This window comes from Phocoena phocoena, chromosome 5 (assembly GCF_963924675.1).
Source record: "Phocoena phocoena chromosome 5, mPhoPho1.1, whole genome shotgun sequence".
In the NCBI taxonomy this organism is placed as follows: domain Eukaryota; kingdom Metazoa; phylum Chordata; class Mammalia; order Artiodactyla; family Phocoenidae; genus Phocoena; species Phocoena phocoena.
Genome location: NC_089223.1, coordinates 44,621,547 through 44,645,900, shown reverse-complemented (window position 1 = coordinate 44,645,900; position 24,354 = coordinate 44,621,547). Strand labels below are relative to the sequence as shown.

Here is a 24,354-nt window from a genome sequence, read left to right as displayed (position 1 = left end):
TAACCATTGGGTGTTCTGATGATATAAAGAGGTGCTGTAGAATTAGCACCTTTGTTGGAAACATTCTCACCGCCACCATCTGGGGGCATATATTATGTGCTAATCATTAATTTTAAGAGCTTTTAATTTGCGTAACAACCCTGTGAAGTAGGAACTATTATTATCATCCCACGTTATAGTAGATAAAACTGAGATACAGAGTTTAAATAATTTGCTCAAGGTACCACAGTTATGAACTGTCATTGCTTCTAACCTAGGCAGTGATACATGACAACCTCAACAGACCACACCTGACATATTTTTAACCATTACACTGTATCGCCTCCCAAAATGATGAGTTACATATCATTTATGTATAATAATAATCACAAAACAATAGTTGCTCACATCATTGAGCATGATTGCAAGCCTTTTATATGTATTAACTCATTCATTTTTTAAAACTCATTCATTTAAAAAAACACAAGTTCATCAGAAGAAATGCATTTCCAGGTGTTGAGCTTTAGAAAAATTTGATTTTTAATATAAAGTGATTTTTTTTTTTTGTTTTTTTTTTTGTGGTACGCGGGCCTCTCACTGTTGTGGCCTCTCCCATTGCGGAGCACAGGCTCCGGACGCGCAGGCTCAGCGGCCATGGCTCACAGGCCCAGCCGCTCCGCGGCATGTGGGATCTTCCTGGACTGGGGCACAAACCCGCACCCTCTGCATCGGCAGGCGGACTCTCAACCACTGCGCCACCAGGGAAGCCCATAAAGTGTTTTTTAAATTGTAAAGGGAATCTGTATTCCTTAAGGAAAGTTTGCAAAAAGCGGAAAAGCAGAGAAGGAAATGATCTTCCATATTTCCACCATTCCAAAGGATCACGATAGGATTTCTTTTGGAATTCATTCCAATTTTTTGGTAGGCAAATGTGGATATATTTGTTTGCATAGTTATAATCAGATGTTAGGAGTTAGTGATCATCTCTGACAAAAGGAGAAATTCCTGTGTTCAAATGAGGGGTTGCTCCCTTAGTGTGTGATGTAAATGCATGCTGAAATTGCTTGCCTTCAGCTTCTGTCCAGATGCCTTGTGAACAGAGCCCTAGCCCATCCACATTTTTGTAGGCTCATTAAAATGTTCAGTCTGATGAGAGTTCTTCCTGACACTACTATCACCAATTTTTTTTAGTACATCTTTATTGGAGTATAATTGCTTCACAGTACCTTGTTAGTTTCGCTTCACAACAAAGCGAATCGGCCATATGCACACATGAATCCCCATATCCCCTCCCTTTTGAGCCTCCCTCCTATCCTCCCTATCCCACCCCTCTAGGTCATCGCAAAGCACCGAGCCCATCTCCCTGTGCGGTGCTGCAGCTTCCCACCAGCCAACTATTTTACATTCGGTAGTGTATATATACGTCGATGCTACTCTCACTTTGCCCCAGCTTCGCCCTCCCACCCCATGTCATCAAGTCCATTCTCTATGTCTGCCTCTTTATTCCTGCCCTGCAACTAGGTTCATCAGTACCATTTTTTTTTTAGATTCCATATATATGTGTTAGCATATGGTATTTGTTTTTCTCTTTCTGACTTACTTCACTCTGTATGACAGACTCTAGGTGCATCCACCTCACTACAAATAACTCAATTTCATTTCTTTTTATGGCTGAGTAATATTCCATTGGATACATGTGCCACGTCTTCTTCATCCATTCATCTGTTGATGGACAGTTAGGTTGCTTCCATGTCCTGGCTATTGTAAATAGTGCTGCAATGAACATTGTGGTACATGACTCTTTTTGAATTATGGTTTTCTCAGGGTATATGCCCAGTAGTGGGATTGCTGGGTCATATGGTAGTTCTATTTTTAGTTTTTTAAGGAGCCTCCATACTGTTTTCCATAGTGGTTGTATCAATTTACACTCCCACCAACAGTGTAGGAGGGTTCCCTTTTCACCACACCCTTTCCAGCATTTACTGTTTCTAGCTTTCATGATAATGGCCGTTCTGGCCGGCGTGAGGTGATACCTCATTGTATTTTTGATTTGCATTTCTCTAATAATTAGTGATGTTGAGCATCTTTTCATGTGCCTCTTGGCCATCTGTATGTCTTCCTTGGTGAAATGTCTGTTTAGGCCTTCTGCCCATTTTTTGACTGGATTGTTTGTTTTTTTGATATTGAGCTCCATGAGCTGTTTGTATATTTTGGAGATTAATCCTTTGTCTGTTGTTTCATTTGCAAATATTTTCTCCCATCAATTTTTTTAATACTACAATTTTCCCATTCCCAATATTGGTTAATCTAAGTGAATTGAACTTCATCTTCAGAGTTTTTTAAAAAAGATAAAGATTGGTATGTCTTCTGAGCCACCAAGTGTTTGAGAATTATTTTCTATTGTGCCTACATTCATGAAAGACAATTTGTAGGGGTCTACAATTTAAGGAGATTATAATCTTTTCCCATATCAACCCTATAAACTCTGTTCCATTAAATTCTGGAATTTAGTGCCATGGAGGAATCTGAGGTTTTTCTGCTTTCTATTCTGTTATATTCAGCTAGTTTACTCTGTTGAATTCTTGCAGGATGTTTCTTCATCTTTATATTTAAAACATTTTCCCAGGATATTTCCAAGTGAGGTGTCTTTTCACATAGTTTGCCTAGAATACTGTGAAGCCCTTTCAGTCTATATTCCAGGTGTGAAATGTTTTCTTTAGTTACGGCCTTGATTAGTCATGTCTGTTCCAATTATCCTCATTTCTTCAGAAACACCTATGATTCTAAGATTGCTCCCCTGCCTTGGTCACTTTCTCTCTCATCATTTTCACTTTTGTGTCTTTCCTCTGCGTTATGGAGAGAGCTTCTTGAGTTTGGGTTTACTGCCTCCAGTATAGATTTTAATTTGATGATTTTCCTTTAATTTTCTTTTAATTCGTCCTTATTTCTCCTATCACTGGTTCATCTTTTTTTAACCCCAATGCTTTTTCTTTCTTTATCGCTTCTTCCTTCTATTTAATAAAGACTGCATTTTCTTCTATCTTACTGAAGTTGCAAAATGGCTTTTAAATCTTTTATTTTAGATCCTGCAGTACTTAGTTTTCAGAAATCTGTTCTTTCTGTGCATCTTCAGAATGTTATTACTTTCTATTGCTCTTTAGAGTTTTTCCCCCAAGTTCTTTTCTTTCTGTTTACTCAGCCTTGGTCAAGAGAAATCTGTCCATACCCAGTGCTTGAAAGCTGCAAGGGTAAGCAGCCTGCCCTTGGCTAATTCCCTTTCTTGGATCCATAGCCAGGTGCTAAGAAAGGTGCGTGTTTCCTCGACCAAGGGTCTGGCAGGTTTTCATTTAGTGTAGCTCTGTTGTACTGAGATCAGATATTTTTCTCTCTCCACTGCCCAACCCTCTTACATTTTGAATTCATGAAATGTAAAACTGTAACCCCCAATTTGCAAGGGTTCTCGCCATGTTTCTCGGTGACTCTGTGCTTTACATTTGGGTGTCTTCTTCCCCACTTTTCATCACTTCCTCCACCTCCCCCAACACACATACTTCCCACTCTTTTTATTTTGTTTTCCTTTTTTTTTTTTACATTATGGGCTCTGATTAGGTAGAAAGACATCGAGGGAGTTGAAAGGCTAGGATGGCACTCTAATGGCTTCAAACTGCAGTGGCCGCACACTGAGGGAACAAACACGTGTTGTGTTTGATATTGGAAGGCAGGGAGTTGGGAATAAATGCTGGTTCCTATTTCTGTTTTGGTTTATAAAGCAAAGAAAGGCCACAGAAAGTCTTATGGTCAGTGGGACTTCCTCGGCAATGGTAGGAGGTTGGCTGTTCTACTTTATGGTGGTAGAATTTTCATCTCATTTTTATACCTTCAGAGGTGATACAGGAGAAGATATTTTGTCAAGAGCTCTGAGCCATAACATACTATAAACTTTGTCATAAGTACTTTTATTTAAGGAATATGGAAAACCATAATTCAATCAGTTGACCCTCGAGCAACGTGGTTCGAAATATGTGGATCCACTTATATATGGATTTTTTTCAATAGTAAATAGTACACGATCCATGGTTGGTTGAATCCACGGATGCGGAACCACAGACGTGGAGGAACCGTGGATACCTAGGGCTGACTATAAATTATATTCGGATTTTCAGCTGTGTGGAGGTCAGCTCCCCTAACCTCTGCATTGTTCAAGGGTCAACTATATATCCTTAATGGTGGTCCTACCCGAAATTGTAATGACATTAATCATACATTATTTTGGCATTGAACTCCTGTGATGACTGAGGGTACCATATTAGACATGGGGTTGGCAAACTTCTTCTGTAAAGAGCCAGATAGTGAACATTTTCAGCTTTGTGTGCCATATAGTTGGAACAGCTTCTCAACTCTGCCATTATAGCACAAAAACACCCATAGATAAAACGTACATGAATGGATGTGGCTGCATTCCAATCAAAGTTTATGGAAATTGGTGGTGGGCTGGATTTGGTCATCCGTCCCTAGCGTACTAGCCCCTGGGTAGTCTCTAGGTTTGGAAGGGCAAATCTACAAAGACCAGAATAATAGGGTTCAAGTGTATGATAGCCACAAAAATGTACAGCTAAAACGCCTTTCCCGTTTCTCTAACCCACTTTGCTGCTCACCTTCTTCTTACTTGCCTCTCCAGTCCTGCTTATAAAACACCAGCCCAGATGGGATCTCAATTCTCAGTCAAGAAGTTCTCTCACGTAATGGGATATTTTCTCTTTAAATGCTTTTCCTCCCTGCCCTTTTTGGGCTCTGTTTGTGAAGAAAGGTTTTGTTTCTGTCAATGAAATACATAATTATTGCCAGTAAGAATCGGAAACTTGATTTTCCTGTACCAGCCTCTACACAGGTAGTTATCTGCCACCCATACCTCCCACTCTCCAGTTGACTCTGCCCCTGTCCTTGGGTTTACTCCATGCTGGATAAGATAGATTCATACTTACCTCTGTATTTCTGTTCAAGATCTGTGATCATGACATTGGTCCCCTGTTTACTTAACGTTGTAAACGTTCATTGTTTCCTTCCATAAACTTACTGAATAGTGAGTATGACATCAGATATACCTTTATTTTTACTTCCTCACTGAAATTTCATTAAACTCAAGAGTTCTGAGGTCAAGAAATGCTCAATGATTTCAACGCATGTCCAATTTTCACATACTCTATTAAACATCAATGGTCATAATATTTTTACAGAATTATAAAGAAATAAGGTAACCTAAAGCAGAGAAAACAGTTGTCATGTGAATTCCAGTGATTCAGGTGTTTGAAATAAATTCCTATTAGATAGGAATGCATTAATCTAGCTGATCATGTATAATTCGGTTAAAAAAGCCACTAAAGCATGACTGGAACTTTCCATGAAAAATTAAGGTTACTTGACACCCCCCTACACACATGCCCCAAAGTACACCAGCCTTCTTTTCTTGCCGAGGGAATTCCACAGCAAACCATGATAATAACATCTCATTCTCTGCTTTTTGTAAGAGAAAGCGCAGCTAACTGTCCAGGAGGTATCTTCTGTATAAGATCTACCACTTCTTAGTCACTGAAACTTGGTCTATTCTAATCCTCCTTCTCTTGGCTTTAATTTGCCTACCTTCCTTCCATTCAAAAGGCTGTGGTGATGTCAAAGTGAGAAGCTGATTCTTTGGCATTAACGAGGAGATTGTTGCTGTGAAAATTCTTAGGGCAGTGGTGACAAAGGGTCTAATATTCTGGGGGTGCAGGTGATAGAGCTGAAACTGTAGGAATAAGGCGGTAGGGGTTCTTTGGGCATTTAGAGTTTGTCACCCACATTTCTCTGCACTGGCTTATTCCTAGATATCTAGGGGCATGACTGATTTTTTTTCATGTTAAGGACCTCCTAATGCATACATATAAACGTGTGGATTCCCATACAGATGCAAAAGAATAGTGAGATAGTTTATCAAGGGAGGGATACCTTCACTTTGAGATTAGCAGTGACTCAGCAGGAGGTAAATGTTCTTAAGTGTTGAATGGTTGATGCCCTGAAGTCCCTCTGCCAACCATTTACTGTTACCAGGTCAGCTCTGTGACCTCGGACAAGTCACACAACCTCTCTGATCTTTAATTTTCTTGTTTGTGAAGGCGGGATAAGAACATCTACTTTACAGGGTCACGTAAAACACTTAAAACAGTGCCTGGCAAACACGAAGTACTATTATTGTTATTAGTTGTGCTTTTGTTTGTGCTTAGAAGTGGATGGGACTTGAGGAAAGTGCAGACGTCTTAAGAGTCACACTGCCCTGAAAAGTGTTCATTCTTATCAAAGCACCAGGTGACTAATAGATATTAAATGAGAGGAAATTGCTGTTTCTGGAGGCTTGAGGCACGTGATTGAGTTGGCTGTGAGTGAAATTTTCCTACTGTTGTGGATTTTATTAATACTGCCTTTTGATGGACTGCTTTTGGGGTGTCAAGGATGAAACTGTGGTCCGAGTCCCTGGGAAATGCTGCCCACAGTGCTCTTTGCGATCCTGCTCTGCAGCTGGCCGAGTTTACGAGGTAAGCTTTGATGTGCCCCATGTAGGTGTTTTGACATCCATTCTTACACATCAGCCCTCTGCCCTTCTAACCACCATATCTCCCCCACCCACGTCTGACTCTTTGCCAGGATTAGTAACTCAGTTCATAAACGGCTTTTTTCTTCCCTTCATGGGAAGCCTTTGTGAAAAAATTAAATCGGAGGGGATTAGAAATACAAAAGAATGTGCTGGCAGGCGGTACCTGGTCCATGAACCTTGGTGAACTTACTGTTCACACATCTTGAAGGGAAAAAGGACTGTCATTGGTTACTGTCAGTTTACACTTATGTTGGAGGCTCTGGGAATGTCTGCCTGCTTTGGTTGGCTTTTATGCACTGATATCCAGAGACAGTGTCCCCCTGCCTTACAGTGGGGTTGGGAGCATGGGAGTGGAAGGTGCGAGAGAGAAAAGGGCAAGAAGCTGGGGGTGGTGGACCCTGAAAACTTGAAAGTACTATTGGGGCAGTCTAGCTAACTACCCAACACATGGTAGGTACTAAATAAAAGTAAGTGCAACAAGTTGAATGAATGAATGAATGTTCTGACTTGGGAGTGCCTAGCTGAGGCAAAAGAAGGTTACATTATTCAAAAGCAAAGAATATATAAAAAATTAACCCATCTGCTTCCCTTGTTTGCTGGTCATTCTAAGGAAAACCAAATAGAAATTGGGATTTTTGACTCTCAATAGAGAATCTGGAACTGAGTATTAGGGGATGGATGACACAAATTCTAGACGGGTCCCTTGAAGTATAAATGAAAATAACTAAAGGGGAAAGGATTTTTGTGTATATTAGATCTGTGCTGTCCAATACAGTAGCTACATATGTGCTAGATTAATTTCTTCTGGAAGAGAGAGCCTCTATACCTGTTATGGTGTCCTTGGCTGCAAGCAACAGAAATGCTCCTCTAAAAGTAGCTAAAATGAAACATTTATTATCTCATATAACAGGAAGCCCAGAGGTGGGACAGTTGCAGGGTTGATCAATCCAGGTCTCAATGATGTTGTCAAGGATTTTCACTCTTCTGACCTTGCCACTCTGCCGTCCTCAGCATGTTGGCATTTGCTTTCTGTCTTGTCACCTCATGCCCCAGTGTGGCTTCCACAGCTTCAGGCAGCTTGTCCTCAACCAGTCATGACTAAAGCCTGGTGGAAGAAAGGGGTGGACTTTTCTTCCTTTATGGGGGAGAAGAGTCTTTTCCCCAACCCCTACTGCTCTAGCACACTTCCCCTGAGGTCCCCTCCGTTGGGACTGGGACCAAGTCTGTGCACTGGCTGCAAGGGAAGCTGGGAACGTGAGTGTGTAGCAGTGAGAACTGGGTCTCCCAGCAAAGGAGAGCTAAAGAATGACCATCGAGTAGCCAGCAAACAGGGTCTTCCTATTAATCTTGAAGTTCCAGGCCCTCTGTGTGTCTGGCAGAGAGCAGGCCCTCAAGGCATCTGTGGAATGAATATAGTTGGATGCAAACGAATCCCAAGTTCTCTTTGGACATGTATTGACTTCTTTTCTTAGAGCCTCTTCTGCCTAGATGATATTATTTCTCAGGAGTACATTTGATATGGCTCAGTTAAGAACTATGGTAAAAAATTGTGTCACGTGCCTTGTGTTTCTACTTGATATGTGTGACATTTGATTTTCCACTTTTTTGTTTCTTTTCTTCACTCAGCATGGTGAGCAGTGGAGTGAAAATGCCTGCACCACGTGTATATGTGACCGGGGTGAGGTCAGGTGCCACAAACAGGCCTGCCCTCCGTTAAGATGCGAAAAGGTATTTGAGAGTGTGTAGCTTGATTTTTTGAACCTTTATTCGGGGTCATTTAGGAAATGCATTTCTTAGTCCAGTGTGTCCTTTGAGGGAATCAAAAGTTTTTATGATGCTCGGAAGCAGGAAGGACCTGCTTCCCAGGAAGGAGGGGGAGGGGGAGGGGAACGTGCCTCAGCTGGGTCAGGTGGGGGAAGAAAACAGCACACAGAGTTGGTGTTTTATGTCCTTCTGCCCCATCAGGTCGGATGTTTTCGCGCCCTCCTGACCACTGCCCTTTCCCTGCCGTTCTCTCTGTTTCCTCAGGGTCAGAGAAGGGCTCAGCGTCATGGGCAATGCTGCGAGGACTGTGTGTCTCCTGCTGGAAGCTGCTCGCATGGGGGGCTTGTGCGGTACCAGGATGAAATATGGAAGGGCTCGGCCTGTGAGTTCTGCACGTGTGACCGTGGCCAAGTGACCTGCCGGACTGGGGAGTGTGCCAGAGTGGAGTGTGCCCAGGTAAGAAACGAAGGCATCTCCTTTTGGACTGTAAGGGTGTCTCCAGCGGGATGGGTGGTCCCTCACCTGTCCCTTCCCTCTCGGCAGCAGAGGGGACGACCAGGTTGAACGTTCAATTTCAAGGAGGCTTTTAGCGTGAGGCTTCTGTGGTGTAAAGTAAATGCCACTCTTTGTTTAGACTGATTTGGAGCAGCCTCCTGGAGCTTTTAGCTCTCAGTGCATCTGGTCTGATGGGAAGCCCTGAGCCAGAGACATGGACTGGAAGGGATGACATGGGACATTAGCCTATCAGTCAGCACAGCTGGGCCTCACTGCTGGTGGCCGCCCAGCTTGCTCTGGTTGTGAAACAGAGTCCGCAGGTGCTCCGGTGGCCCGGCTTCTGTTGCAGGCCCCGCTGACAGCGTTTAGCAGAGAGGAGAGCCAACACCTAGAGGCTGCTCCTGTGAATCCATCGGGAAAGAAAATGAAATGTGTTTTTGTCATTGTTTTTGTTTTAAAGAGACAGGGAGGGAGACCTCATACATAATTAACTCTGTGGACCTCTGTTGACTTCTGCTGTCTGCAGAATTTCTAGAATCTTCTAACAAAGTAGGCTCTGTTTGGACTATAGATGTATACTGTGGGGAGATGGCTTTTTTTCCCCTTTGCACCCGATTTTGATCCGCTGTACAACAAACTGCTTTTAAAGCTGTGTCCTTCTCCCTTGGCACTCCTATCTGCCCCACCAGTTTCCCGCGGCGTTGTGAACTTGAGTCGATGAGGGAAACTTGGACGATCTGAAGCGCTGGGTGTCTGTGAAGGCATTTTTCTTTCTACTTCTCCCCCACGCCTCAGCTCCTCTCAACACGGTTCCCGAAGAGGAACAGCCATTCAAACAGGGCTGTCAGCGACAGAGTTCTTTTTCATGTTGCCTTCTACTTCTGTGTCTTGGTAGAGCTGAGACACATGTAGGTAAAGAGGGTCCTGCTTTTTTTGCAGATTTATTTCCCTCTACGTGCCTTTTCATTGCTTTTCTTTCTTTAGGTCAGGGGAATCAGAATGGTTGGATGAAGATGAGAAAAACCCTAGTCAGGGCCCTTTTCTGTCTCCCTCGCTCTTGGGCTGAGGCTGAGCTTCCTGGCCTCGGCAGTCTGCCCAGGGGATGCTGGGTTATTTCCAAGGTTTTAATGTGTCTAATATCCCAGGGTTTATGGAAAATCTGGGAGAGGGATCCTGGTAGGGTGGGTCCTTTAAGCCACCTATTTTCAGTCAGGTCTAAACAGAGAGTCTCAGGCACAGAAAATAATTTGGCCCGCTATCCCCAATGTAATGCATTTCCAAGTACCTGCCAGTCTTCCATGGCTCCTGCCTTTGGTAGCATAAGCCAGTTCCTGTCCTCTGTTCTTAGGAAAATGGGGAGCAGCTGCTTCAGTAAGTGGAAAGGGCCTCCGGGTTCCCCAAGCCACCCCATAGCACTATCTCGTCCCAACTCATCCTCCTCCCAGTCTTATCCATCTTCTCTCTCTTTTTTTTTTTTTTCCGGTATGCGGGCCTCTCAGTGCTGTGGCCTCTCCCGTTGCGGAGCACAGGCTCCGGACGCGCAGCCTCAGCGGCCATGGCTCACGGGCCCAGCCGCTCCGCAGCATGGGTTATCCTCCCGGACCGGGGCACGAACCCGTGTCCCCTGCATCGGCAGGCGGACTCTCAACCACTGCGCCACCAGGGAAGCCCTCCATCTTCTCTTTTATGAATTGAGGACTTCTAATGCCTTTAGTCAGTCTATTTCTGCAGATCTTGAATCAACTAGCACATACCCATATTTCGTTTTAAGGCACTGGGTTCTAAACTGGATATACTACCAGCGGTGAAATTTTAACCAGAATTGAATCTTACACAAATATCCCTTAACCTTCCTTCTGTGCCATACTTCTGTAAATAGCTCTGGCTAATGACCTTATGAAAGCCTGGGATACTAACTTCCTAACTTCCGCTTGGCTTGGAGATAAAAGGATGAATAAGGCACATTTTAATCTCAAGAGTTCCCAGGCTTTGGTGGAAGTCAGATACCAAAACAGAAATTATAATCTGCAGGGGCGTCAATGGTTATGAATTAATATGAATTAAATGCCTCAGGAGCACCTGGAGAAAATGGCTAAATCTGCCAAGGGGAGCAGTGAAAGTACGCTCCTAGTATTTTTATTCAATTCTGCCCTACTTTCTGCCTTTTCTAAAATATATCAAGATCATTTGATTTCTCATCTTGCATACGAAAGGTGGAATAAGTCTGAGTGCGTCTACATCCGCAAAGGTGCAGAAAAGTCAACCTCTAGAGAAAGAGGCAAAATTGTACCTCTACGCCATCGTAATCATTGTTGCCCTGTCATCAACAGCAGGTTCCGAATTGCACTGAAATCAGCAAACAGTTTTTCTCCGTTAAAAAAAGGAGAAAGTGGAATGAGCCTTGTCTTTGATATATAAAACCAAATTCCTGGACTTGGAAACATAAATAAATCAACAGTAGAATAGTGCAATATGACGATTTCCATGTGTTTCTATATTTAGTATTATCTTTGAGCGTGAATTCAGAAGAAGAAGTCAATTTACTTTTTTTCTTAAGAAAGGACTATTAGCTCGCATTCATGTATGAGGGATAAAGTGATGGGGGGGATCAAAGCTTGTGGCAAAGTGCACGGAAGAGGGTAGGCATGCCGTAAACGTGAGGTGCCTTTCCTTTCTCCAGCAGAGGGAGATTCCCGCAAAAGAGTGTTTTCTTTTCCAGTAGGCAGCTTAGTGGAATAACAGGGTCTTTCGTCTGATGGATGAATGTTGATGTGATTCAGTGGAGAGGGGTTAGCGAATTCCATCTGGCCTAAGCAGCAGAATCCTCTTAGAAAGAAAACAGTTAGCTTTGTTTCACAAAGCAATTTTTCTCAAAGCCAAAGTCAGATGCTAATTAGAGCAAGCTCCCCACCACAGTGAACTGATGCAGGTTGGAGCGTCCAGATGTCTATAAATAGCAAATCTATTTAGAAATTCCTACCTCACCAAACCTGCATCCTTGTTCCCCAGGAGCAGGGCTTGCTGTTATTTACAGCAGCATTTGAAGACTCAGAAAAGCTACCTTCTTTGCCTTATCCGGGTGATGCAGGGTCCATTTTCAGTTCTGTCTGTAGGTATTGTAGCGGGCACTTAAGAATCTCTCATGCATTTCGTCTTTAATAGAAGTACACATACTCTGTCTTGTTTCAAAACATTGTTTTAAGTGACTTAGATTACATGTTTATAAACCTCTTTATATGCTTTGAAAGCAAATTTCACTGTGTTTGTGGGTTAGGCCTTCACTACCAGCTGGTTTGTCACGTTTCTGCAAAACAATTTATATGTAAATACGTCTGTTCCTTACAGCACACTCTGCTCTCCGTTGGCCTCTGGTTGGCATGAAATTTTGAGGAACAGTGATCTATCTAACTCCCTCCTTTTTGAAATAACTTTTCACATACTATAAAAAGTTACAGTCATTCATATATTTTTGTGTTTCTTTTAAAAGGGATCTTTTCCTTCATTAAAATAATACATATTCATTTTAGAAAACTGAAGGCTCAAGAGAAATAAAAAAGAGACTTTAAAGTCCATAATGCTACAATTCAAAGACAACTAATGCTTTTATTTTATATTTTTCTTTAGTGCACAGCGTTTTTAAACATAAGATATTGTGATTATTCTCTTTATGCAATTTTACATTATTCCATTTTTACCTATGATGGTTTTTGCACTTCAAATGTAATATAAATCACAAATTAAATAATGTCTTCACGTAAAGAAGCATCACCATCTTTTAGGAAGTAGATATATCTTTAGAAAGTGAAAAGTGCTTTAAAGAATACTCTTTAGCCTATAGATATTAGATGTTAGTATATTTATATGAAAAATTGTAAATAGAGGTTGTATTTTTAATAGCAGCTTCCCCGGGAGGCAGGACTACAGTGACATTATGTTTTCTAAGTTATAGAATTCAGAATTATTTAATTTTTTATAGTAAGCATTTATTATTTGTGTAAAAATAAAAAATTTGAAATGATTGATGTTGGGAAGTTAAAATGATAACTTTGAAAGTTTAATATCTACCTTCCTAGTGTGGCATGTCTTTCCTTCCCCTTATAATTTTTTAAATAGTGATTATGTGAACTGGATAGCAGTTTCAGAATATTGAATAGAAATTAGTCTTCTGCTGCTTAATTTCTGCCCGGGACTTCGTCTGTGCATATAGGGATGTGTCTGATTTTGTATTCAGGGGAAAGTGTTGGTTTGATTTGAGCACTGTTGATGAAACCAGCTCACAAGTTCAAGCCTTGTATATTTAAGGTAGCCTGATCCTTTTCTGAAACTCATAACTTTCCAAGACTATAACATTACTCTTGGCCATTCTTCTTCTTCGTGTGAATTCCTGGTCATGGGTAGGAAATCATGCACAAGTATCACCAGAACTGGAAAGCAAAAGCACTTGGAGGAAGGGGTGAGCTGTATTGACTAGGCTTTTCATAGGAAGATAGCACAGGGGAGATGGAATAAGCCGTGGGCCAAAGGAGAGGGGTGAGTTAAGGTTTTTCATTCCAGTCAGGGAATTCAGCCGCTTCACAATTCAGCGCTGCTACCTGGAGATGTTAATTTGATACGTGCCTGTGCAACCCTTACTTCTACAGGGTGAAGAATTAATTCACTTAGATGGAAAATGCTGTCCTGAATGCGTTTCAAGGAATGGTTATTGTGTATATGAAGAAAATGCAGAATTTGTGAGTATCAGGCTAATAACCGAAGACTAACAAAAATTAATCATCCAAAACTAATTTAACAAGGGGGCATTTCCTTCTCATTTCTTTTACCCATTCATTTGTTTAACGAACGTGATTGCACACCTACTATGTTCCCGGAATTGGAGATACAGAAGCCGACACAGCATGCAGAGTCCCTGCTCTCAGGGAGTTTCCGTTCTAGCGTGGGGACACACACAACAAACACACGTGTCAGGGGGTGATGGGTGCTGCCTGGAAAACAGGGCAGCTGGGGAGTAACTGAGGGGGGGAGGTGCTCTTTTACCTCAGATGATGGGGGAAGTCTTCTCATGAGGAGAAATTTGAGCAAAACCTGAAGGAAGTGAGGGAGCGAGCCAGGGATATCTTGGGGGAGAAACATACCAGGAAGAGGGATCAGGAAATTAAAAAAAACAGTGAAGCAGAAGTGTGCTTGGCACGTCCAAGAAAGTGAGTTTGGCTGGAGGCAAGGAATGAGGGGGAAAGGAGTTGAGATGAGATCCAGCAGGTAGCCTGGACGCTGGTTTTACCCTGAGGCCGATGGGAGCTTCTGGGCAGTTTTGATCAGAACAGTGCTGTGATGGGGCTTACGTGCAAAAGGATTACTTTTGCTGCCACGTGGGCCAGTGACGGAGGAGGGGGGGAGCGAGAGTGGAAGTAGGTGGTCCATTTAGAAGGTTTTTGCAATACTCCAACTCTAAAACTCTATTAGCTAAAGCTTTATTTCTCCCTAAGTCTGTACTTTTTTTATTATATACCCCAAAGGAAAAATATTTATCTTAATCTCTTCAAATTTGCTCTATTTATATAGCCCTTATTTTCCACATGGGGCTCTTGGAATGTTGATAAATTCACTGTGTTCTTAAAAGTATGCCAGTTGATCATAAGTACAATTGCATCATTGACCAATCAAAAAGGGATTATAAGAATTAGGATTAGGTACTTTGATTTGTGAAGTGATTCCTACACCCTTTTTCCTCCCGATTTGGGTAAACTGCATCTGTCAACCGGCCCGTTTTTTGTATAAGCTGGGCATGTAGTACTGCATAGGGTTAACATTCAGGCTCTAAGTTCAAATCCCTACTTTGCCACATATGGACTGTGACCTTGGGCAAGTTACTTAATCCTCAGTTATAGAGATAAAAATGGTACTTACCTCATTGGTCTATTGAGATGATATGTATAAACTTAGAACAATACCTGGCATATAAGAAAGCTTAAAAATGTGATCATTACTATGGTTATTATCATGCTGTTGGCATTGTTTGTTTCATATTGATATTTCCTCATTTAGTCATCCTTGTTTCCTAGGAATTTAGGAGATTAAATTCTGTACATATTGAACTCAAGTTTTCTCTCTCAATCTCTCTCTCAATATGAATTTCCCTGTCCATTTTTGGAGGTAAATTAAGCCCAGTGGAATGAAACAAAAGCAAGTTGTTTGAAATAAGCACAAATCCCCATGATGCTCCAGTACCATATAAGTTTCAAGAATTTGCTCTTATAAGCTTAGATCTCTTGACTGCAGAGTCCTTCGTATTGAGGGGAATTGAAGCCAGATAACCCAGCACAAAATGTGAATAAGAACTCAAAAATATCCGCTAGGCATGTTGTCTTCACCTCATATTGCTTGTTTCTGATACAGATAGATTTTATTTCTACTCATAACCAGTGAATGAAATTGCTTGTTACTTGGCGAGGAATGGATGTTTCCTAATGAAAAAATGAAAAGATCAGCCTAATGGTGTTTTTAGTGGTATAATAATAAATACGTTTCTGTTTCTCTCTGTTCCTAGATGTCCTCAAATGCGAGTAAAGTTAAACATATTCCAGTAAGTATAGATTTTTAGCTTGTACATAGATATGTATTAAATCCTTTTAAGCAATTATCTACATAAACTCTCCTGGGGAACCTTAGTATTTTTAACAGGTATATTTGCTGACAATGTGGTCTGGGATTAAGAACTGTAATGATAACCAAGACTTGGATTTATTGAACTTATCCTCCTTTCTTTCTTTTTTTTTTTTTGCGGTACGCGGGCCTCTCACTGTTGTAGCCTGTCCCATTGCGGAGCACAGGCTCCGGACACGCAGGCTCAGCGGCCATGCCTCACGGGCCCAGCCGCTCCGCGGCATGTGGGATCTTCCCGGACCGGGGCACGAACCCGCGTCCCCTGCATCGGCAGGCGGAGTCTCAACCACTGCGCCACCAGGGAAGCCCTATCCTCCTTTCTTTAGCTTATTTTTTTGCCCCACGAATGATAATTAACACTTCTCCAACTACAAGCTCCTACACAGGTCCTTTCCCTTTCTTGTGATGATTTTCTCCTCAATTTTTCTGGCCTGGAAAACTCAGTTTACCCATCAGCACAATTTCATGTACTGCAGAGCACTGAAGAGAGAGCTTTTTGGGTCTGGGGTGTGTTTGTTCCCCAGGCACTACTGAGTGTTCATTCTCTCTAAGTTGTTTGCAGGACAACGTTGTATGATTTCTTTTGAAGGGAAAGTGCAAGCGTGTTTGTTCACATGAGCAAGCTTACAGTTTTTGAGGTTATAGAATAAGGGGGCCAGGAACCCAGTCTGCCTTGAAATGGAAGAAAAGCAATTCTACCTTCTCAAGATAATATTCCTCATTTTTCTAACACTGTCATTCACTGTTGCTGAATACTGTCACATTAATTGTTTGGAATGTTTAACATCAGCTGGCTTAATAAACATTTTATCAGAGCTTTATTTTCAAGTATGCTCTTCTATTCTGTTTTGTTTTACCTTTTCATCTCCCTAAACATTCTTGTAGGAACCTTTTCTCCTTTCTGTCTCCAGGGTGAATAGGACAGCAAGCAAAAAGGAATTGCTCTTTATAATTCACTTTGGACTCTCTCTCAAAGTACTAGTGTTTATTACCATTGTTTGTTTGGCTGAAAAGAATATTCATGGCACATCCACAGCCCACTAAAAGTGGGCATGCAAGAGCTGTCATTTTAAAAATACAATGACCCTACTGTTACTCTTACTGTAAAAACAATAAGGAAATTCAGGGTTTTAAACAGATTCCTACTGTTATTATAAAGACTGTATTTAATGTACCTGCTAATCACTAGGTACATAGTAATCCCCTTTTGAGTGGTTTTTTTTTTTTTTGCTGAGATAGGTTTGAGAAACAAGTGTTATATGCTTCCTGCTTATTCTGGAAGTTCCAGTATGCTTTCCTACTTTATCTTTCTGCCTGGGTTCTACATTAAAATAAACCAATTATAAACAAAGAAGGAGAGATACTATCTTTTTAAATTTAGAACTCTTCTACCACTGTCCTGTTTCAGAGTTAGCTTTGAGTTAGGTTTGACAAGGAGCCTTCACTTTGTCTCTTATGGAAATTATACATTCTCCACCAGCGAACTGTCTTCTGAATCTTTGCACTCTGGTAACAGTGTCATTCTTTACCGTTTCCTGCAGGAGGGGGAGAAGTGGGAGGATGGCCCTTGCAAGCTGTGTGAGTGCCGGGGGGCTCAGGTAACTTGCTATGAGCCCTCTTGTCCTCCGTGTCCGGTAGCCACACTAGCTCAGGCGGTGAAGGGACAGTGCTGTCCAGATTGCACATCAGGTGGGTCCATGTCCAGTTTATTTCTGCTGAGATGTTTTTACTGCCAAAAAATTCAGAGAGATCTCTCCTCCCACCCCTTGCTTCATTTTCTTTAGTCACCCACTGGGTTTGTTTGTTTGTTTATTCTTAATTTTTCTAACAAATGATGCTTTGTCCGTGTATTTGCCAAAGTCTACTGATTATGAGTATGTGACCTTGCACAAGTCATTGGTCCTCTCTGAATCTTAATTTTCTTGTTGATAAAACAGCCTTATCTACCTTGCAAAATTATTGTGAACATCAAATAACATAATATTTGACAACTTGTAAAAGCAAATATATGCATTAGGACTGTTCCATTGTTGAAGATAGAAGAAAAATTGCTGAAAGTTTGTTATGGACGTTCATTTCTTTAAGGTGAACCGTTAAACAGATGGCTTTTGGAGTTCTCAGATGGGTTTTTGAAGTTTAAAGACTCATTAATTTCTTCCCAAAGAAAATTTTATCTACTTGTTCTGCAACTCTGCCTTCGAATCACCTGGGGTTGAATTAGTTCCAGTTAATAATTGTTGTCAAGCACTAAAGCTGCTCTAGCTGAGCAGTAATTTGCCTATAAGCTCAGTCTCTCTCGGAGAAGTGGCATTTCCTTCTATTCATATTTCAGAATTAATTGTTTTCATCCATGGGTTGCAGTTTTTCATATAGGCAGTTGCGCTTGTATTCTGGCTAATCAGTGTTTCTGTGAAGAGTTTACCATGGGAAAAGAATAGCAACTTTAGGGTTTAATTACGTTACCTTCACTAAAGTGGCTCTCTGGGCTTTCCAAAACAAATATTTAGCATATTATAATGTCCCATACCTTGAAAATTAGGTCCTTGGCAACTTCGAAAACTGAAAACGTCCTTTGCTGACAAATATCACTAAGTTCAGTGATGATCCCAATGACTGGGAATGAGATTTGAAATCTTGGAGAAAAAGAAGAAAACTGACTGTATTCTTTTAAGAAAATAATAACTATTTTTAAGCAGTGTAGGTTTTATGTCCTAACCTTTTATGCACATCAAAGGTTAAGAAGAACATTTAAGAAATTATAAATTATTGAATCTGCTTAAATCATCTATTCAATATTATGGCACTAGTCATTCCTCTTTCTAGAGGTATTCTAGGAGGTAGAAGCATTCAGTAGGGCTAGTTTGGTAATGTTTTTAGCGTCTTCACTTTAAGGAGACAGGAGACAGGAGACAGTGATGGTATTTCAGACAAGGAGCAATTCCTTGAAATCTTGCATTGAGATCAGTTTTGCTATTTGGGGTCCTTTTTCATAGGGACCAGAGTTTTCTGTTCTCCGTGTTCTATACAGGTCCATATACCCCATAGATCCTTTGTTAGAAGGATGTAAGAGAAATCACGTGGTCTTTACTGAGCTCTCCTCTTTGTCCTTGATTGTAGTTCATTGCCACCCAGACTGCTTGACCTGCTCTCAGTCGCCAGACCACTGTGACCTCTGTCAGGACCCCACAAAGATGCTGCGGAACGGACGGTGTGTGCACAGCTGTGGTCTGGGATTTTACCAATCCGGTGCTCTCTGTTTAGGTACGGCTCCAGGCAGACAGCCCAGAGGGGGACTGAGGCTCACTGGTGTCCAGGATGGGGTCATGGCACAGGAAATGAACAATTTCCAAAAACCATTAGAAGGGAGTAATGTCATCCATAGGCTACTTGACCTCTCTACTTGCAAGTCTCTTTCTTCTAACATTTGATGGGTGTTTCCAGGCTTCCCGGGGAGGTAGATGATGGGGCAGTCAGATGCTTACTAGGTAGTCATGGCTGGATTTTTCACTTTTGAAAACTTTCAAGGGTAGTCATTGGGATGCTTGGTGTCAGTTATTAAAACCCTCATATAGGGTCTTGCCTGGTGGTCCAGTGGTTAAGACTTCACCTTCCAATGCAGGGGGTGCGGGTTTGATCCCTGTTCGGGGAGCTAGGATCCCCCATGCCTTGCAGCCAAAAAACCAAATCATAAAACAGAAGTAATATTGTAACAAATTCAATAAAGACTTTAAAAATGGTCCACATCAAAAAAATCTTAAAAAAAAAAGAAACCCTGCTATAATCCAATATAGAACTTTAGAGTTGACATGAACCTTCGAGATCACTTATGAGAACTTTCTCATTTCGCAAATGGGAAATCTGTGGGCCAGAGAATTAGCTGGCTTGCTTAATATCACACAGATAGTTGGTAACAGAGCTTATCTCTTGTGGGTTACCAGAGGATCCAGAATGGGTTCACGTGCAATCAGAATTCTTATAGTACATCTGGGAGGGAGCTCTTACTTGGGAGAATTTGGCTTGGTTGAGGCCAAATCATGGTTACTTTTTCTCCTATCTCTGACTCGTGGGGTTAATTATCCATTTAAGAGTGTGTAGGCTCATATCCTGGCTGTGAGTATAACCTCTCTGTGCCTCAGTATTCTTACCTGTAAAGTGGGGTAATACCGGTACCTTCCTCAGAGGGTCTTGAGAGGATTACATGTGTCAATACACGTAAAATGCCTAGAATAGTGTCTAGGATGTAGTCAGGCCTCAATAAAAATCAACCGCTTTTATTATTTTTGTAATTATTCACTTCTCCCTACTCTTTCTCCTGATTCATAATCTTCAGCCTTTTTGGAAGTTATTTATATCTCTGCCGTAAGGGATATTCTTGTAAAATGGTTGAGTGAGAAAGATATTGAGGGCAATTGGATAAGAAGAAAAGAGCATAGACCCCTGAACCTAACTTCCTGGCTTCCAATGCCAGCTTCATGTGACCTTGACCTCGAGCAGGTTACTTAACCTCTGTGAGTATTAACATTGGGATTAATACTCTCTACCTCATAGAGTTTTTGTGAAGATTAAATGTATTCATATATGTAAAGCACTTTGCCCAGTGCCTGGCATGAAATATGTGCTACGTAAATGAAGGCTCTAGAGTTCTTTTCCTGCCTGTTTTGTTCTCTGTGTCTCCAGAGCCTCAGAATTAGGCTGTGTAGGAATTGGCACTGGGTGGTGCCCTCGAACTCATCAGAGATTCCCTTTCTCTTTCTCCCAACCTTGTCCGAGTCAGCCTGCCAGCCTCAGTGTTCCATGTGCACCAGTGGGCTAGAGTGCTCGTCCTGCCGGCCTCCCCTGCTGACGCAGCATGGCCAGTGCGTGTCCACCTGTGGGAACGGCTTCTACCAAGACCGCCACTCCTGTGCAGGTAATCACTGACTGGGCCACAGTCGGCCGGGCCACTGAGAAAGCCATCCCCTGCCCCCAAGCCATCTGGGGCCACCCAGAGCTGTAGACTCCTTTCTTGCATGTCCTTCGTTAGATGTTTAGAAAAATCATTTGGAGGGAAAATGGTGAAAGAGAACAAGTGCATTTATTCATCAGGTGTGCAGGCCGAATGAGCTCCAAGGTGAAGGTCCTCTGTGGAGGAGGCTGCTGGCCGTCTCCACTCCAGGTCGTGGTCATAGGCAGAGTCCACGGGACTGTGGAAACCATCTTGAGAGGAAACACTGGTACTGTGCATGCCATGCAGATGTGAGCAGAGCGGGGCCAGGGGCCACTCGCATTATAGATCTCTTTGAGATCTGTAAGAATTCTTCTATAACTCTGTATCCCCAACATCAAGGGCTACACAAAGAGTTCAGATTTGTGCAGCGTTTGTTGAACAACTGTTTGAGGAATGAAGGAATGTCCTATCCCTTGGTGATCCTGTAGGACCAGTGTTTCACCAGAAGTCTCAGCCATAAAAGAGAAAAGAACCCTTAATGTTTATTACAATCATGTTCTGTTTATCTGTTATTTTAGAAAAGGCTCAAAGTGGGTGCATACAAACACGTTTATAAGTGTCTAATGGTTTGGCAATTTAGGTAAACTGCTGAAATTTCAATTTGATGAAATTATTGAATGTATTCTTTACTCCTTTCTTCTATACCATCAAAGAGACCTCCTGCTAGCACTCCTGCGACAGATTTGCTTTTGAAAGGGAATTAATTCCCTGTGGATTTTATTCTTCCCTCCGTACCACCTCCCCTCTACCACATGTCCCACCTACACGTTTACTTTTATCTTTTCCTTTCTGGCCACTTTTCTTTCTCCCAAGCCCAGTGTTTTAACTGGTGATGTTAATGCTGTTTCAGGGCACTTTGAAATGGGTAATGTTTCATTTGATTACTGGTTTACGTAGCTGACTGCTTCCACATTCCATCCACATACCCATACACAAATGCCTTAGTAGAAAGTTGCTGGGAAAATTTGTTCATGCTCCCTCCAGGGAATTAAACCAATTTGCTTTAGTTCAGCCTGGTTGCATTTTTATACATAAAGTGAGAAGAAAAGAGAGAGCAAGGGGAGAGAGAGACGAGGAGAAAGAGAATGATCTTAAAAATTAAAGATAAACTTGTGATCAATTTCCATATACTGTTTCGACGCTGAGATTGCACAAAAAATCTTTCCTCGTAAATAAGCTTTCTCATTGTCGGAACTATTTGAAATATTTGTGCTTGCACCACTTTTGGTGACTTTTCCCCATTGACCTTAGAATTCGGTCAGTGAACCAGCGCTCTTCCAGAAAGTGCTAAACTTTTCAAAATGAGCCTGCCATTTTATGGTAACAACAGGTTGTTTTGGACTGATTCCTCCTGGCAGGGTCATTTATGTTCTGGCTGGCGCCAACTGGCACTTTATTGACCCATCAAAACCAAAAGAAAGTGAATGCTGTGCTGCGGAAACGCATTACCAGAAATTACCTGACTAATATTCATGCTCGCTATGTTGAATACAAGGGAGAGTGAGAAATTTGGGGCAGAGCCAATTGGCACGTAGACGCAATGACTCTTCAATGAAAGAGTCGGAGCAGGTAAACCAGGGAGGGGTGGAAGAAGGCCCTGAGTCCTGCCAGAGAACTGCATCTTTAGGGCCCTTTATCACTGCCACACTTCCCCTGAGATTTTTGGTGTATACACACATATATACATATGCTTACAAACGTGTACACATGTGTGCATATATTAATATTATTGTTATAATCTTGTGCTTGATTAAACTGAATAGCATTGTAAATATAGATCACATTTTGTGTCCCATACCAGTCACTGCTTCATTTCCTCTGCCTTCCCCAACTTGAGAGTTTGACGCTTTGATCACTTTACCTGAAGGATCAGCACCACCCAGTTTTTTTCTTTCTTTTTTTTTTTTTTTTTGCGGTACGCGGGCCTCTCACTGTTGTGGCTTCTCCCGTTGTGGAGCACAGGCTCCGGACACGCAGGCTCAGCTGCCATGGCTCACGGGCCCAGCCGCTCCACGGCATGTGGGATCCTCCTGGACCGGGGCACGAACCCACGTCCCCCGCATCGGCAGGCAGACTCTCAACCACTGCGCCACCAGGGAAGCCCCATCCAATTTTTATACCAGTCTAAATCGGACACCGGCAATGTGTAAGTTGCCTCTTCCCTACAGCAGGGAGGGCCAAGGAGTAGTCACCCTCTTAATGCCTAGAACTCACTTTTAGGCCTGGCTCTCAGGCTTCTGCCTTAATCCCTTTTGCCACCACCTGGATCTGGTCCAACATTCCTTCTTGACCCCATGGACACTAGGTCCTAGGACTGGGGTTCTCCTTTGGTTCCTGCCACCTGTTCTGTTGTGACCCTTTTCTAGGAATTAACAGCCCATCTCTTAACCCCAGCCTGATGGTCAAGCTTGCCCCATGTATGGATGTTCTTTGTCCCACCCCCCCAACACCACGTGACCTTGCACCCTTCCCCCATGGCTCTTAGGTACCACTTTGTCCTGGACTTACTGTATTCTCTCTACCAGAGTGGTGATTTCATTACCTCTTCTTAGAAACCTTGGTATTAAATCTAAATCTAGATCCGGACTGAGCTCGCCCATCCTGAGAACATTCTTCCTTGCCTGTCTTGCCCCTCTTTTCAATCAACCTCTGTTTTACTCTGGTGGGACTACTGAACTGTACACACAAATCATAGATATAAAAGCCCATAAGAAGAAAAGTTAAAACGACCAAAGTAACACACACCATGCAAGATTAGTTTAAAATGACTAGCTCAAGACTGTAGACCTTGAGACGAGAAAGAGCAGAATTTAGCCAATTTTTATATGTGTATCAGCGTTTGCTTTGTCTACTTAAAACTTCCAGTATTCGCAAAAGTTTTGAGGATGGAGCTGTGTGTACCCATGGCAGGTGCTGCCTTCATACTGCAGACCCAGAGATGGGCGGGAGGGTGATACAGTGAACGAGACCGTAGGCTTGGGAGCCAAACCACCTGGATGCCAGTCTTGGCTCTGTCACTTCAAACAGCCTATTCTTTAACTTTGTGCTTCAGTTGCCTGCGGCTGAAGCAGGGACAGTGATATCTGCCATATAGCGTTGTGCAGATTGAATGAGGGAATTCACACATGTCATTTAGGGCGGCACCTGGTGCCTGTAAGCCCTCCGTGTATGTTAGGAGACTTGGATTTTTGCTTCCCATTGTCCTCTCCTGTTCCCTGTCCCCCACTCTTCCATTCATTCTCTATTGACCATTGCTCGAGGTCCTGCGAATATGAAGCCAAGAGACCATGTTTGCCTGTAGTGAGCTGGTAATCAAGGCAGGGTTAGCTGCTGCTTACAGAGATGTGAGAAAATACAAACACAAAAACCTCTGCAGCTTATTCTATATCTGATTGCTGTGTGGTCTTAGATTTTGAAACTTAAAGAATCAAGCAACTGAACATTTTTTAGGTTTGTGTGAGTTGAATCTCAACTCTACCATTTCCTGCTGTATGGCTTTGGGCAAGTCATTTAACCACTTTGAGCCTCAGTTTCCTCCACTGTAAAATGGGGATAATATTATCTACTTTAAGCCATTAATATGAAGGTTAGAAAAGATGTTTGAAAATGTAAATATATTATGACTGACACATAGTATGTGGACAATAAAAGGCGGCTGTTGTCATTATCAAATCTGTACCTTTATTTTTCAATTTATGCAAATGAAAATCAAATAGGTTGCATTAGTAAACAAAGGGTTTGTGCCATTTGTGTCTGATTTTAAACAACTTTTGTATATTATGGAGAAGTAAATATAATATAGAGAACGGTTTACTGCATTCATCACAGTTTGAGATCATTTTAT

At 42.1% G+C, this 24,354-nt stretch overlaps 1 protein-coding gene across 1 annotated transcript in view; it reads left to right on the top strand.

Moving 5' to 3' along the window:
- Positions 1-24,354, top strand: part of FRAS1 (Fraser extracellular matrix complex subunit 1) — a 455,620-nt gene that overhangs the window by 185,674 nt on the left and 245,592 nt on the right. Inside the window, exons 7-14 of the mRNA XM_065877453.1 lie at positions 6,462-6,545; positions 8,231-8,332; positions 8,633-8,824; positions 13,504-13,593; positions 15,408-15,443; positions 17,065-17,212; positions 18,641-18,784; positions 20,298-20,432. Of these exons, the coding sequence (XP_065733525.1) occupies positions 6,462-6,545; positions 8,231-8,332; positions 8,633-8,824; positions 13,504-13,593; positions 15,408-15,443; positions 17,065-17,212; positions 18,641-18,784; positions 20,298-20,432 (931 nt within the window). The remainder of the gene's footprint in view (positions 1-6,461; positions 6,546-8,230; positions 8,333-8,632; positions 8,825-13,503; positions 13,594-15,407; positions 15,444-17,064; positions 17,213-18,640; positions 18,785-20,297; positions 20,433-24,354) is intronic.